Source organism: Chinchilla lanigera, unplaced genomic scaffold, assembly GCF_000276665.1.
Source record: "Chinchilla lanigera isolate Chin_1 unplaced genomic scaffold, ChiLan1.0 scaffold00001, whole genome shotgun sequence".
Classification (NCBI taxonomy): Eukaryota; Metazoa; Chordata; class Mammalia; order Rodentia; family Chinchillidae; genus Chinchilla; species Chinchilla lanigera.
In genome coordinates, this window is record NW_004955402.1 from 41,009,393 (window position 1) to 41,025,442 (window position 16,050).

A 16,050-nucleotide genomic window follows, 5' to 3' on the forward strand; every position below is an offset into this window, starting at 1 on the left:
TTTAAAGGGAACACAATCTCTGACATTTGAATGGGGCAATCTAACCTTTCAGGGCATTTGTGTATCTCATCTCATCATTTTATTCTAAAACCTTGTAAGAAGAGTAAGACCAGTAGTCATTTTCTCATCTGTAAAGTAGGGATAAGAAGGCACAGGGAGATTTCCCAACTTGTCAAAGGTTACAGTATGAAACTTTAACAAAGGTCGGATGACCCCCCTCAGATCATTGCCCCGGTTCAGCATGATTTCCACTGAAATGTTGCACAGAGAAGATATCGCATCAGTCCACTACTCTCCCGGGAATCCCTCCAGATCCTGACCCGATGTTGGGAGGAACGTAATGCAATAGTTGGAACCCACTCATATAACTATCTATGGATGGGCTGGGGAGATAGCTCAGTGGCAGAGCACTTGCCTGGCAAGCACAAGGTCATAAGTTCGATTCCCAGTACCAAAAAACAAAACAAAAAAGTATCTATGGAGTGCTATGTGCCAGGCACTCTTCTAGGCACTAAACATGGCAGTAAAACATAAAAATAATTTCCATCTTCACAACGTCCACATTTTACTGGGGGAGACAGACAATAAGCTAATATGTAAAATATTTGCATATGTAGGAAAACAGGGAGCAAGATCAGGCAGTGCAGAGGGAGTGGAGTGGGAGGATGGCGTTGGCAAGTCTGAGATAGGGAGAGGGATGCTTCAGTTTTAGGTGAGGAGGCCAGGAAGATGGTAGTGAAAAGGTGACATTTGGATGAATATTGAAGGAGATGAAGAAAATAGGCATTGAGACATCTGGAGGAAGAAAGTTCCTGAGAAACCACAGCAAGCATAAAACAGAGCTGGGACTGTTGCTGAACTGACTGAGAAACAGCAGGTCAGCCAGTGAGTCAACTGGCTAAACTGAGAGAGCTGAAGAAAGGAATAGGAGAGCTGGGCGTGGTGGCACACGACTGTAATCCCAGTATTTGGGAGGCTGAGGCAGGAGGATTGCTATGAGTTTGAGACCAGCCTGGGCTACATAGTGAATTTAAGGCCAGTTTGAATTACAGAGCAAGACCCTGTCTCAAAAATAAAATAAAATAAAATAAAATAAAATAAAATAAAATAAAATAAAATAAAATAAAATAAAATAAAAATGAACAGGAAACAAAGTCAGAAGAGTCAGGGATGAAGCCCAAGCCAGATCAGGTAGGGCTTTGAGAATCATTGTAAAGACTGCTTTTGCTCTGAGTAAAATGCAGAACCACTTCAGAAGCTGGAGCAGTACAGTGTTAAATGACTTTAACAGCTGCTCCCTTGAGCATAGACTCTCCCTTGAGCATATGCTCTCCCTTGAGCATACAGCATAGGGTGGAAGCGTTGAGACAGTGAGAGGCCATTGCAATAATGCCAGTGCTTGATAAAGGGTGGGTACCCTCAACCCACACCTATTCCATGAGGAGCCATGGTTAACTCATGCAGTGCTGAGAATGGCATCAAGGCCAAAGACTCTGTGTACTTCCTTTGATCCAGTGGGTTAGAGGCAATATCCATCTGTAATTTTTTTCAGTGGGGAAACAGACAAATACTTAACAAACAAAGTTTGTTTTGTAGACCTAAAGTTTCAAAACATGGGGAGAGACAGTTAATACATTCAGTCTTTGGTGGTAAAATAAGAATCATTGAGGTATGTGATGGCCACAGATCTCATTTCTACTCTAACACAGGCATCTCCTTCTTGATTCCATGAAGGGGAAGAAAACGTGTGTGCAGAAGCTACTGTAAACCTATCTATGCCTCAAGTACAGCAACAGGAAGCTGCCTGTCAGGAAAATCACTCCGGGCTTCTGTTTCCTCATCTGTGGATTTAAGATATTGGTGAATAATCAGTGTGATCTACTATGAATCACCCCAGCTCTAAGCATCTATGGTTCTCTGGGTGGCCTTTGTTAAAGAAAAATAGAGAAGAATGATTTCATTTAACATCTGGTCGAGAATGCAGGTAAACAGTCCAGCACTTAATTCTGTTGCACATCTAGGAAATGTGAGCATGTGGAAATTCTTTCACTCAGCATCAGGGAAAAAAAATATCAAACTCATCTCAAAGTCTAACTATCTGATATTTCACCAAACTCTGAGTTTAGAAAAATGTTACAAGCCCCGGCTTTTACTAGATGTATTTGGGAAGATTTTATTAAAGCATGTCCCCAATTCACTTTGGACTCATGCACTATATCTCAAGGTCTTGGGTAGGCTTAGGCTATATCTCATCTGTAGTCCTCTTTTCAAGAGTACAAAGTATGTGGAAATATTTTGGTATGTTTTTATCAATCTCTGCAGTTCACTTCAAGAGCCAGCCATACTCTGGGGCTTATCATCTTGGCAGAAAAGAAAACTGTTAGGAGGTCAAACAAGGGCCCATTTCCTCCCCACCAGGCCAGCTGGGACCTTCCATTCCCAGAAGTTTTGTTCCTTTAGTTTAGCCTGAAGTCTTTGTCCTCTAATAAAATGCAACATACTACAAAGATTTTCACTTAAATTATTCTGAGTTCTGTTTTTTAGGTTTTGCTTATTTGTTTCTTTTGTACTAAAGATTGAACCTAGGGCCTTCACACTAAGCTACATCCCCAGCTTTTTTTTTTTTTTTTTTTTGATATAGGGTTTTGCTAAGTCACTAAATTACCCAGGCTGGGCTCAGACTTGGAATCTTCCTTCAGCCTCCCAGATGCTGGAATTATGAACCTATGCTTCCATGCCCGGGTCTCAGATTGACTTTTCAAGGATTACGTTGAGGTGTCCCATGGGAAGTGAAGAGCTGCACCCCTGGAGTGTAGATCACTTAGGAATGCCCTTCCAAAGGAGAGCGCGAAGCTCCAAAGTCAAACGTTCTCTCCTTACCATTTTTTCCCAGAGTCCCACAAACCCCCCCATCCATCACAATCTCCCCACCCAGCTTCTTTCAAAACTCTACATAAAAAAAAAAAACCCTCTACATTCATTAGCTTTTTGGTTGTTTTTTGTTTTTTTGGTTTGTTTTTCTTGGTGGTTTTTTTTTTTTTTTTTTTTTTTTTTTTTTTTTTGAGACAGAGTCTCACTATGCAGTTCAGGCTGGCCTCGAGCGTACTTTGTAGCACACGCTGGTCTCCAACTCCAGACAACCCTCCTGCCTCATCCTCCCCAAGTGCTGGGATTACAGGCGTGCACCACTACACCCAGCCTCCTTAGTTTAAGTCAGCTCAAACATTGCACTGTTTAGCCACAGAAAAGCATACATTTCTATTTTTTTTTCTGCTCCCTTTTTAATAGGTTGAATGATTGTCATCACAAAGTATAGAAGTACGGATTTGACAATGTTAGAGGCCACTTTGTCCAAATTTCAACCCTAAATAGAAAATCTATCTAGCATTTATCTTTCCCATTAGGGTCACTTTGTTGACACTTGGACCTTTCCAGTAACAAAGACTCCATTGCTTAATCAGGCACTGTATTAAATGATAGACTAGTTTATTTTAGGTAGTTCTTCTTCCCCTTCAGCCAAATTCTGTCTGAACTGTAGTCCATCAGATCTAGTCTCCCAGAATTACTTGGATCAGTAGATCTCAAAGTTTAAATATAAACATTCTCACCTAACCATCAAATTCCCCTTCTCCTTTCTTGTTTCTTTTAGAAAACTCCTGTGGAGTCTTGGCGACCGCAGGTTTGACAAGTCCATACCTATTTCAAAAGTAAAGGAGTTCGAAGGTATCCTAAGCTAAGAGTTGTGAGGAGGAGGTTGTATACTTATACAAGTAACTATATTAGCTATACTAAGACCTTTGTATAGCTCTGATATTCCACTCAGCACATAACATTCTCCCTGAAGGTAATCCTAATACTTAGTAGGTTTATTTCCCAGCATTTGAGAACTCATTGCAGTTTCTAATAGCTTCTTGTATCTTACTTAACATTAATTCATAATGGTTATTTTGACACAAAAGCCCAAATGAAATAGCTTACTATCCAAGGTAACTACAAAATCAGGAAAAACTTCTAGTTGGTACCCCATAGCGTCTACTGTATTTAACTGGGCTCTTCATGACATCTAGTGGTGAAATCTGGAAAAGTTTCCCAAACTAAAAGCTGCTGAGAAGATGGAGAGGAAAAAAAAACCTTAATCCTATTTGATACTTCCTCTTTGAATATTGGATTGTTTCAAATTGTACATTAAATTTATTTTTCAATTCATTATAATTATATACTCTATTTTAGGTATATTTGTTGTTTTATATTTGGGCTTTCTTTTAAATCAATTTTTTTCACAGGTGTCAGAAGTGTTTTAGAAGAACATAAACAACTATCTTTTGATCTAGAAACACCATGATTTTTTTTTGCATAAATGCATTTGCCTTCAAATATGAATTTTAGATTTTCAATTGCTGTGAAAGCTGAGTCATTTATAGTTAACCTTGAATGTATGGTTATTCACAATTAGAAGTAGATAAATTTCACAGGCAGAGAAGCTGACAAGTCTTTAAGACTTCACACTTAGTTTTACAGGAAGAGCTGAAGTTAATTAGAAGTGATTATACATACATTGCATGTGTGTGTGTATTTGTGTTGTTGCACGCAGATACCAGAAAGGCCCTGGGAAGGTTGTGGGTTTTTTTTATGTTTTAAAAATAAACATAATCTCCTTCCCATGTGTTGCTATAAGCCCAGTAAATCTAGGAAGCTCAGCGGGGCTGAACAAGGTCATTTCTTGTCAGGACTCCAAGGGGGAGCAGGAAGCAACCCTGTGCATCAGATGCTGGCATCCTAATCCCTGCTCAGCATGAGCTTCCCAGGCATGTGGGGCTGTGATGCCAGCGCCGACATACTGGCAGACTGAAGCTCTGACGCCATCCATGGTCCATCCCAGCGCCATGGCTTTCTACCTACAGTGCCCCTGGACGGGGGAAATATAACCTCACCCACATAACGATGGCAGAATTCCAAATGAGTTTGCTCACATCTTTGTCCTGGTAAATAGGAAAGTAGTCACACAAACATATATCAAGTCGCATCTCAGAATCCAGGAGGCATTATTGATTTGGTTTCTATTGAATTTAACTATATATTTTAAATATAAAGTGTTAAATTTAATATATATATAATAAAAGGACAAATATATACATACATTTCAAGTAGCCCAAAACAAATCCAGATATATATCTCCATATATCTACTGCTCTGGCGAAGAAACAGAACACATACCAAAGACAATACCTAGAGAAGTACACATAGAAATCAGGAAGTGGGGTTTCCTGTGGCAAAGAATGAAGGCAGGGGGTTGAGGGGAGAGAAATGGTGTTAGGGAAATAGCTTCTTTCTGTAATTCAAACTCCAAAAATTATCTGTAATATCTAGCAAGTAAAGCTTTATAATTTCAAGATAATATAAATAATTGTTTCCCAAAACAAGTTGGAAAATGTGAGTTTTCACCTTGCTATAAGGTGATACAAAACTTTGGATTTGTAATTAGAAATTAATGTGATGATTTCAGGTTTCCCATCCAAAACAGACAGGGCATAGGAGTTACCACTCCACTTCTCTACAAGTGGAAAAATAAGTAAACTGAGAGATCAGCAAGTCTTCTAAGATCCAGCAGAGAAGTGAGGTCATGGGGCAAATCACTGCTTGGATAGACAGGCAGAGCAAATCACAACTTCCTGGAGCAGAACCCCTCACAGGAACCAGTGGCTGGGGATGACAATCTAAACTAACTGACAGATGAAGGCTCAGTGTGGGCAAGCTTGAGAGATTAAAACTGCATGGATCGGGGCTAGGGATTTAGCTCAGCGGCAAAAGCGCCTGCCTGGCAAGCGCAAGGTCGTGAGTTCGGTTCCCAGTACCAGAGAAAAACCAAAAAAATTAAAAAAATAAATAAATAAAACTGCATGGATCAGGGGTGTGTGTATGTGGGTGTGTATCCCCATGCATTTGTGAATTTTACTTCCAGGAACTCTATCGAGTTCTCACAGGGAAGAGTCCCCTGTGCTTTCTGTCGGAGGGGAAAGAAATCATCTTGAAATTTTCCAGAATATTCTGTTCTTATCAATACCTGCTCCCAGGATAAACTATTTTACCAGACTTCAGTCGGCTGGGATCTTGTTAGAGGCCATCTGACCAGAAGGAAAAGAATTATCAAAGACTGGTCTACTCTATCTATGCTGTCCTACGTAAGAAGGGTGCACCAGGAAGCTTAGGTACTTAGGAAAATCCCAGTTCAGAAGCAGAGACTCACTGAGACAAGAGTCCTAGGACTATAGAACATTTTTCCTCTCTATGTATCTTGCCACTGCATTCCTAAAGCCTAGACACACAGCATTTTTTACCCAGGACATCATGCTCACCCTTAACTAAAGGGCATACAAGAAGGTTAAAAAAAAAAAAAAACCTACGATTTGAAGAGACTGAATGAGCATCAGAACCAGACTCAGATATAGCAAAAATGTTGGAATTATCAGAGCAGGAGTTTTTTAAAACTATGATTGATATGCTAAAGACTTTAATGGACACAGGAGGCAGCAGGAAAGGATATGGAAATTCTAAGAAAGGAGCTAAAAGAAGTGTTAGGGCTAGGTGTGGTAGCACATGCCTATAACCCCAGCACTCAGGAGGCTGAGACAGAAGGATTACCATGAGTTTGGGGCCAGCCTGGACTACATAACAAGACCCTGTCTAAAAAAGAAAGTGTTAGAAAAGAAATAAAGATTGCCTTTGATGGGCTCATTAGTATAGTGGAATTGGCTAGGAAAAAAATATCTGACCTTGAGGATATACCTTAGCATACAAACTGAAAAGCAAACAAACAAAAAAAGACCAAAGAAAGAAAGAACAGAACGTTCAAGAACTGTGGGATTACTGCAACAGGTGTAGCACTCTGTGATAGGAGATGTGAGAAGGCGAAGAGAAGGGGGAAAGGAACTGAAGCAACAGGGCTGAGGATTTCCCCACATTTACATCAGACATCAAACCACAGATGCAGAAACTCTGTGTGCTTAGATGGGTTTGGCAGAATCAATGCCCAAAATAGATAATAGTTAGCATAACATATTTAAACTTCAGGAAGTCAAAGATATAGAAATGTCTTGAAAGAAGCCAGAGGGACAAAACAACTTACCTACAGAGGAACAAAAATAATATTTATACCTGACTTCCCAGAAATCATGAAAATAAGCAGTAGAGTGATTAAACCTTTAGAGTGTTTAAAGAGCTGGGCCTGGTGACTTGCATCTGTAATCCCAGCTACTCCAGAGGCTGAGGCATGAGGATACCAAGTTTGAGGCCAGCTTAGGCAACTCAGTAAGACCTTGTCTCAAAATAAAAGGGCTGAAGATGTAGTTCAGTGTTAGAGCATGCCTAGCACAATAAAAAATAAACAGTGTTGGAGAAAAAGCACCAACCTAGAATTCTGTTCCCTGTGAAGTTATCTTCAAAGCTGAAGGGTAAAGAAATGACTTCTTAGAGAAAAACAGAATTTTTCTTAGAGAAAAATTTGCTCTCAGTGGATCTGTCTTGCAAGAAATGTTAAAAGGAGTTCTTTAAAGAAAAAGAATTTGGAGCAGAGCATGGAGGCTCATCCCTGTAATCCCAGCACTCAGGAGGTTGAGGGAGGAGGCATTTCGAGTTTGAGGCCAGCCTGGGCTACAAAGTGCGCTCAAGGCCAGCCTGAACTGCATAGTGAGACTCTGTCTCAAAAAGACAAAAAGAAAAGAAAAAGGAAAAAGAAATTTATATAAATCAGATACTAAGATCTAAAGAAAGGAAAGACCACGGGAGGAATAGGTATAGGGAAAATAAAAATGTTTATTTTTTCTTATTCTTAATTGATCAATAGATGTCAAAATAATACCAACATCTATACTTTTACACATACTTATATATGCTTATGCACAAATTAAATAAATGACAACAATGACACAATGGATGGGAAGAAGGAATTAGGATGATGTTATTATTATAAAGTATGTGAATTACCTATGAAGCAATGCAGGCATTTGAAAGCAGATTTGAACATTTTCTGGGAGAACCACTAAAAAAAGAGTAAAAGAAAAGTATGACTGCTATACTAAGGAAAAAGAGAAACCAGACTAATATAAAAAGCTCAGTCAAAAATCATGACAGGAATAGAAGTACGGACAAAATTAGGAATGAAGAACAAGGTCAAGGGCTATAGAACAGTTCAGTGGTAGAGCGACTGCCTAGCAAGGTGAGTTTGATCTCCAGTACCACACAAAGGCAATAAGCTGGGTACGGTAGCTCATACTTGTAATCCCAGCACTCAGGAGGCAGAAGCAAGAAGATCGCCATGAATGCGAGACCAGTGTGGTCTACATAGGTCAAGGCCAGCCTGAACGACAGAGTGAGATTCTGTCTCAATTTGAAAAAAAAGCAACAAATAAAAGAAGTAACAAACCTGGTAAATGTTAAACCAGCACAGACGACTTACACATAGAGCAAACCCTATGAAAGTTTCCTGCAGCAAGTTTTTTGGGGGCCTTGGTTTGTTTTGTTTTGAAACAAATTTTGCCATATTGCCAAAGCTGGTCTCAAATCCTGGGCTCAAGTGATCCTCCTGCCTCATCCTTCCAAGCAGCTGAGACTCTAGGTGCACGTCACTGTAACTGGCTTAAATCAGACCTTTTTTTAAAACAGTTTATACAGGTGAGAGACCCTATGAATGAAATGGATGTTGGCAAATCATACTATTAATTATATGGTGAATCTAGAAGAGGAAATTACATGAAGGAACTGAATACAAAATGGATTTGTATGATATCCAGAGTTTATTAAACATGAGGACTTTAATGAGAAAAAGTACAGAAACAATGAATGGCAGAATTACCAAAGTACCAACATTTTAAGTACCAAGAGCTTATATCCTGAAGGACACCGCTGTAAGTTAGAGATATTCTTCATGTAGAAATGACATCACTCAGGAAAAATGAGGTAAAGCCTCAACCAGTGGGTTACCTCACTGTATATGCAGATTCATTTTTTAAAAATGTTATTTCAATCTGGAAAAGTATTTTCTTTAGAATAATTTTTAGGTAAATTATTTTGCAGATGTTCCAAATTTTATGAAAAGATTAGGAAAATAAATGGTAATAGCATATAGAGTTCTTTATAGTGTATAAATAAATGTATTAATCGGGGCAACAATAAGAAATATAGCCTGGGACCTACAGAAATAGAGTATCTTCCTGTATGTGATACATAATATGAATTTTGAATGGCTAGGCATTTTACCTGTGAATGCCATATATAAAACATAAATTAATAGAAACAGTGTCATCTCCCAGGAATTTCTACCCTGCATCCCAACATTGTTTCTTTGTATCTTATCAAATACAACTGTTATTAGCATACTATGAGTTATTAAAAATGAAATTCAGCTGGGCATGGTGGCAAATACCTGTAATCCTAGCACTTAGGAGGCAGAGGCAGGAGGATTGCCACGAGTTCGAAGCTTACCTAAACTACATAGTGAGAGCTTGTCTCAAAAAAATGAATTTCAACCCTAAAAAATATTAGTTAGACCTTATTAATAATCACTTTACATATCAATGGTCTAAATCTATCAATTAAAAACCAAATTGTTAAAGTAGATAAAGAACAAAATCTATATATGGTGTCTACAAGAATCATGTAAATTAAAAATATAGACTACAAAGTGAAGGGATGGAGAAAGATGCCATGGTAACACTAATCCAAAGAAAATAGAGCAACAATATTAATTTCAGAACAAGAAAAACTATCAGGAATAAAGAGCCCATTACATAACAATAAAGAGCTCAATTCTAAAATATAACAAGCTTTAACATGTATGTACCTAATAATAGCATCAAAATACATGAAGCAAAAACTTACACTGTATAACTTCAAGGACAACTAGATGAATCTACTATTACAATTGGAAAGTAATCAGAAATGGACATTTCCAGCAGTCAGTGAAGACACTGTCAAACTCAAAAGCACCAACAATCAACTGGGCATTTGACATCCATATACTACTTCATTCAAGAGCAGCACAGTACATATTCTCAAGCTCTCATGGAACCTTCACGAAGATAGGCAACATACATCAACATTGGTGTTATATCAAAAAAATCTTTGCCAAAGGACATGGTTTATCTCTGTGAATCATAGAACATACTTTTACACATTTAAAAAGAAATCAAACTCTGTAAAGGGATTTCCGCATCCATGGATTTTGCTCCCCTGTGGATAATGAAGAACTATATATGATTTGCAAATATCCTCTTCTAAGTTTTTATGAAATTTCAATTTACCTTTTTTCAGCACATGCTCTGCCAAATTCAAGGTCAGGGCTTACCCTTAAGTTTTTATATAGCTCTAATATCACACTCTCTTGATTGCTGACTGTATAGTTTTGAGATTAAAAAGTGTAAACTCTCCTTTGTTCTTCTTTTTAAAGATTGTTGTGGGTATTCTTGGTTCTTTGCAATTCTATTTACATTTGAAATCAGCTTGTCAATTTCTACAAAGAATTCAGCTGGAATTGTTGTAAGGACTACACTGGATCCATTGGTCAATTTGGGGTATACTGTCATGTTAACAATGTTTTAAGTTTTACAATTCATGAATTTTTAAAATTTATGTTGATTTCTTTCAATAGTGTTTTGCAATTTTCACAATGTTTTTCCAGCATGTGGGTAGCACTATCCAATTGGCTTGTAGCCCAAGTGGAACCAAAGTGGAAGCAGCTCACCAGCACTTGCAGGGAGGATTCTGCTTGAGTGGGTACATCTTTTGTGGGTGCATCTTTTGCGGCGGCCACTGCCCACGGACATCAGACCCCAGCTTCTTTAGTTTTTCATTGCAGACTCATACCAGTGACTCTCCAGGGAACTGCAAGGCCTTCAGCTTTGGACTGTGGCTGCATCCTTGGTCTCACTTACTTGGAGACATCCAGCCTTTTGGACTGAGTAGCTTACTCAATCCTCCAGCTCTCCAGCATGCAGACAGCCCCTGTGAGACTGCCTAGCCTATAATCCCTTAAGCCAATCTAATAAATTCTTATTGTTCTGAGTAAAGAGAACTGACATAGAGTGTGCTGTGAACCAAACGAAGGGGCCTATCCTACTTCATCAAAGTTGCCAGCTGTCTTTACCATAAAGCTATGTCCATAAAAATGACCAGTTCCTGAAATGACAGACATGCTGAAGAGAATCCTCATAACAACTGCCTTAGGGCACTCTGAAAAGCAAGATGGATGGATGGATGGATGGATAGATGGATGGATGATAGCAGTTAAGAAATTTTGCTGCTAAATTTGAGATGATTGAAAACTGCATGCATTGCAAACAAGCACTAATAAAAAAAACTTTAAAAAAGGAAATTTTGCTGAGGATGTAGGCTGTAGTACAGCACTTGTCTAGCATGTGTTGAGGCCCTATGTTTAATCCTGAGCATTGAGTGGGTAAGACAAGAATTTTTAAATTCCAGGAAAAAACTTTTACAGGTTAAACACTCAACCCAAAATGTGAACGCCCTAATGTCTTGCCTTTCCGTTCTTAGAAATTCCAAATAGAAATCAGATGAGGTGACACTTAAACAGACAGCTATTCACGTCCATATAACCCTACGTGTTTCCACCTGGCCTATCCACTCATATGGAAGCTCCCTGCCACTGCTCGTCTTGAGCTACACACTCATTTTCTAAACATAGAGGGCACCCGCAGTAAAGGATAAACACACGCAGCGGCATCCTGAATGCTGTTCAGGTGTTGAGCCTTGAAAAACTTATGTGGTCAGGAAAATAAAACGGTGCCACTATTCCTATTATCCTTGGCCAAAGAGAGATCAGAGGGATGTAACTTAGAAGTTGCCCGTTACAAGAAAACTGCAAGAGCAGGTTTTAATAACATATGCTTCATTCATACTGCCCAAAAAAGTTAGCTTTATTACCAAAGAACCTAAATGGCCTATGCAGAGCTCTGACAGAAAAATCATCCCTAAAAAAATCAGCATTTAAGACAACCACAGTAGTCATGAACAAAAGTTCTGCGATGACAGATAGGACAAAATTTCTGATTACAAACAAAACACACATTTTAAAAAAACCTTATATAAGACTAAAGCCTTCAATGACACTTTCTCATATTTTTTATGGAATGTTGCCATCAATCTCCAAGTCTTGTTGTCATATAAAACTACATTTAATTGCAGACTATAAAAACTTCTGAATTTCTTTGCCAGGATTTCAGAATCATTGTTTTGTTTTTCTCCCAGTACCAGGAATCGAACCAGAATCATTTTCTGCTGACATTTTCCACAACCAAAAGTATTCACAGAATCAACGCTTCTTGTAATTAAGGACCAGAAAGACTGTTTCCACAATTTCAATGGCCTGACAACTGGATATCCCTTATAATTTTGTTTTGTCACAACTAATGGCAACTACTCCATCTTCATTATCACCTAGATTTTCATTTATCCTGCTGCTTTTCAGGGACCTCTTCAAACAATTCCTTAGTATTTCTCTAACATTTATTTCTTCATCCCCTTTATATTCTACCTACCAGCTCCATTCTACTCTTTCAACTATCATCATCTACTTCTAGCTCTAAACCCTGTCCATTCATGCCTCCATCTGCCACCAAAAATGCTTCAGTTATATTAAGACAATGCATCCTGAACAGTTTGGGGCCCAACAGCAAAAGCCAAAATGGACTAAAAAGGGCTACCACAGACATCAGGGTATGGTGACTGGTGCTAATCCCGTCTGTACCTGACAAAGACTTTGCAGTGAAGTATTTTACTTTTGTTTCTGTTGTAGACAAGAGTATTTAATTGTTGCTTCTCAACAGATATTCATGCTGATGTGAATTTAACAAACTGCGCAAACAAAATCAATTATTAGTTTCCTAGAAAGTACTAAAAACTTTGATTAAAAAAGGACTTTTAAAATGCTCATTCCTCTAGAAAAATCATGTTATATATACACATATATGTACATACTATTTTAGAAAACAGCATTTCAGTTTAATGTTTTAAGTAATGTCAAATACGCATGTTTATTTGTAATAAAACTTTTTGTAAGTGAAACATGTTACCTAAAAACACTTTTCACTATTTACAATTTGAATAGTTATGAAATGTCAGTATACTGCAACCAACTGCATTACAGGAAAGTCATATAAATGATATAAATCTGATGCCCAACCCTCTACAAATATTTTGAAACTACTCTTACTGGGTTTTCAAATTATCAAGTATAAATAGGATGAGGTCAGCAATAATTAAGATGTGGCACTAAAAATTACTCAAAAAGGTTAGTGTACAAAAGTATAAAACAAAACTCTCAATCTTATTCTCAATTTCAGGCGTGATTAATCTGAGATGGTCTATATTTGGATTGTTATAAACTTTTATTTTTGCACTTCTGCCACCACTCGACCCAAGGCAAGAAAACTGTGAAATACATAAAATAGAGACATCACCACGGTTACTGTGTGCACATACAAATGAACTAAAACATTAATGACACTCGGATTTCAGAAAGTGACCACTTCAACACTAAAACTTACACACAGATTTTTTCATAATCATGTATAAATACATTGATCTCCCAAGGGCAAACAGTATTTGTTTTTCTTTAGACAGAATGTCCTCAAATGCACTAACTGAATCACAAGTTAGAGTCTTAGTATTTTTAAAATATTAAATTTTTAAAACACTTCAAAATATAAAAATTAAATTTACCAATACAATACTTTCCAGGTAATTTTGAGATTTAAAAAAAAAAGCAATAAAGAACAAATGTTTTGTTCAGCCAGCTTTCTGTGAAGCATCTTACATATAAACACTTGGTCAATTCATTTTCAAACTTAAATCATATTCTCTGTACATTAATACGTTTTTATAATCAGATGGTACTGAATTAAATATAATGATTTCTATTTTTTCAGGAGTTCACTGTCCTATATTTTTCCCAACTGTCTGAATTCAACACTCGTCCTTTGGTAAAGAAAATGGCTAACTCAAACGTTTAACATTTATTCAGAAGGGATTAAAATCCTGGCATGAGAATGTGTAGGCTAATTAACAGTTCTAGGTAAGAGTAGTTCAATCTCATTGAACCTATTTATTTCTGATAGTTTCCAACTTGAGTAACTTCTTTTGCCCAAGTACTCTAATGTCTTTTAATAAAAATGTAAGTCAGTATTCTTTTCTACTTGGTTAGCTATTCAAGTTTATTTATCAAAATCATTTGTTCTATGTGCCTGTATATGTGTATGTACACATATACTCCTTAATTCCCTACAACAGTTTTGTTCCTCTAAAAAGAGAAACTAGCTTTCAAATGATATGCTACCAGATACTTGTCTCTCCTAAAATCAGAAGCTGAATAATTTCCAAATAAAAGGTAAGGGAAAATACTATATAAATGACAAAATTTTAAGCTTGGCAAAAGTAGTGACTTTTATTTACAATTGCATGTAACAAGATTACAATAGAAACACTATTGATACCATCTGAACAAAAGCAATGATTTATTGGTGATGGCAATGAATGCAATATTGACAGTCTCTGGAGAGAATCAAGCAATTATCCAGGAGCTGCAAATCTGATTGCAAGAGGTCTTCCAGTGTCGTTTGAATCTTAATGGCTTTCTCCTTTTTTGCCAACTACCTAGAAAAACAAACAAACAAAAGTTGTATGTACAATACTAATTTAGAAACACGGGTTTTCTTCAAAAATGCTAATGTGGTAATCACTTTTAAAACCTGGTATTAGTATTTATCCTTGAATTTTTTTTGGCATGCACTGTGCTTTCACTGTGGAAGCAAGCTGCGTCCCCCCTACCCTCCTAGACCATAGGAATTAAAAATGAAACACATGCAGGCTATTTTGGATTCCCACCCAGTTTTAAGAAAAACTACCGCCATTTTTCCAAACAAGGCTGACAGTTTAGAGAAGTTAATAAAAAAAGATGATGCTATATGAGTAAAACATGTTTGCATATTATTTTTAGGCAATTAGAAATCAAATGCTGATCACAAAATAATAGAAGTTTAAAAGTATGCTACACTAATGTCTTCATGCCCATGCTAAGTTTCTAGACACTTCCTTCAACACATAGATATTCAATGAAAAGAGATTTAAAATGACTAATTTTTCTAACTTCCTCTTTAAAATAGCCCTGGCTATTACAAATGTACTATAAAAAATGTAAAGAATAAACCTTATGTCTGTCAATGATTAGAAACATCCACTATTTCAAGTTTTGTTTCAGTGCTCTGGTTCCTATAAATGTGGCAGCATGAAAATGTAAGGAGAAAACTTCAGGTACACCAACAACTCTAAAAACAAACTCTCTGTGGGAGGATTCTTTTTTCTTCTGGGACAAGGTCTCACTATATAGTTCAAGGCTGGCCTTGAACTCAGTGATCCTCCTGACTCTGCCTCCTGAGTGCTGGGATTACACCACATGTACCACCATATTCAGATGGGAGGGTTCTGTTTTCCAGTAGTGATTTACCTCAAATACTGACTTTATCATTTGTTAATATATTCTCATAGCAGAAACCTCTAAAGAAACCCACCTGCAAAATATTACATTTATATTTGTATAGAAGATCTATATGTATATTTATAAATAAAATTTCCATATTTTAAACTGATTGTGTTCCAAACAGTAATGTGGTATACCAAGCAAAATTCATTAAGGTCACAATGTATGTCTATTCTAAAACAGAACACAGCTGGGTCAATGTCATTCATGAGAGAAAATGTAAAAACTTTTCCACCTAAATTTCTAATCCCATAATGCTATCCTACAAGGAAAACCACTCTTTATTACTTGAAGGAACTCCTCTTTGGTTTTAAAAAAAAAAAAAAAAAAAGCTCAGCCAGTGATACAGCTCAGCAGCACAATGCCTGCCTGGCAACCATAAGGTCCTGAGTTCGATTTCCAGTAAGAAATAACAACAAAAAAAGCTCAACACAATAGAAACATTACAAAAACATGTTGTCATAAAAAAGGATGTGGCCAAGAGTTAAGAAAAACAAGTCTGAAGA

The 16,050-nt window shown here is 37.3% G+C and overlaps 1 protein-coding gene across 3 annotated transcripts in view; it reads right to left on the reverse strand.

Moving 5' to 3' along the window:
- Positions 1-13,378: 13,378 nt before the first annotated feature.
- The window catches only part of Txnl1 (thioredoxin-like 1), a 35,961-nt gene continuing 33,289 nt past the window's right edge, over positions 13,379-16,050 (reverse strand). For all 3 annotated transcript variants that reach the window (XR_259083.2, XM_005372969.2, XM_005372970.2), the window contains one exon: positions 13,379-14,661. Coding sequence is in view for 1 of the 3 variants with exons in the window: in XM_005372970.2 (XP_005373027.1) it covers positions 14,632-14,661 (30 nt within the window). In the remaining 2 variants the exon portion in view is untranslated. The remainder of the gene's footprint in view (positions 14,662-16,050) is intronic.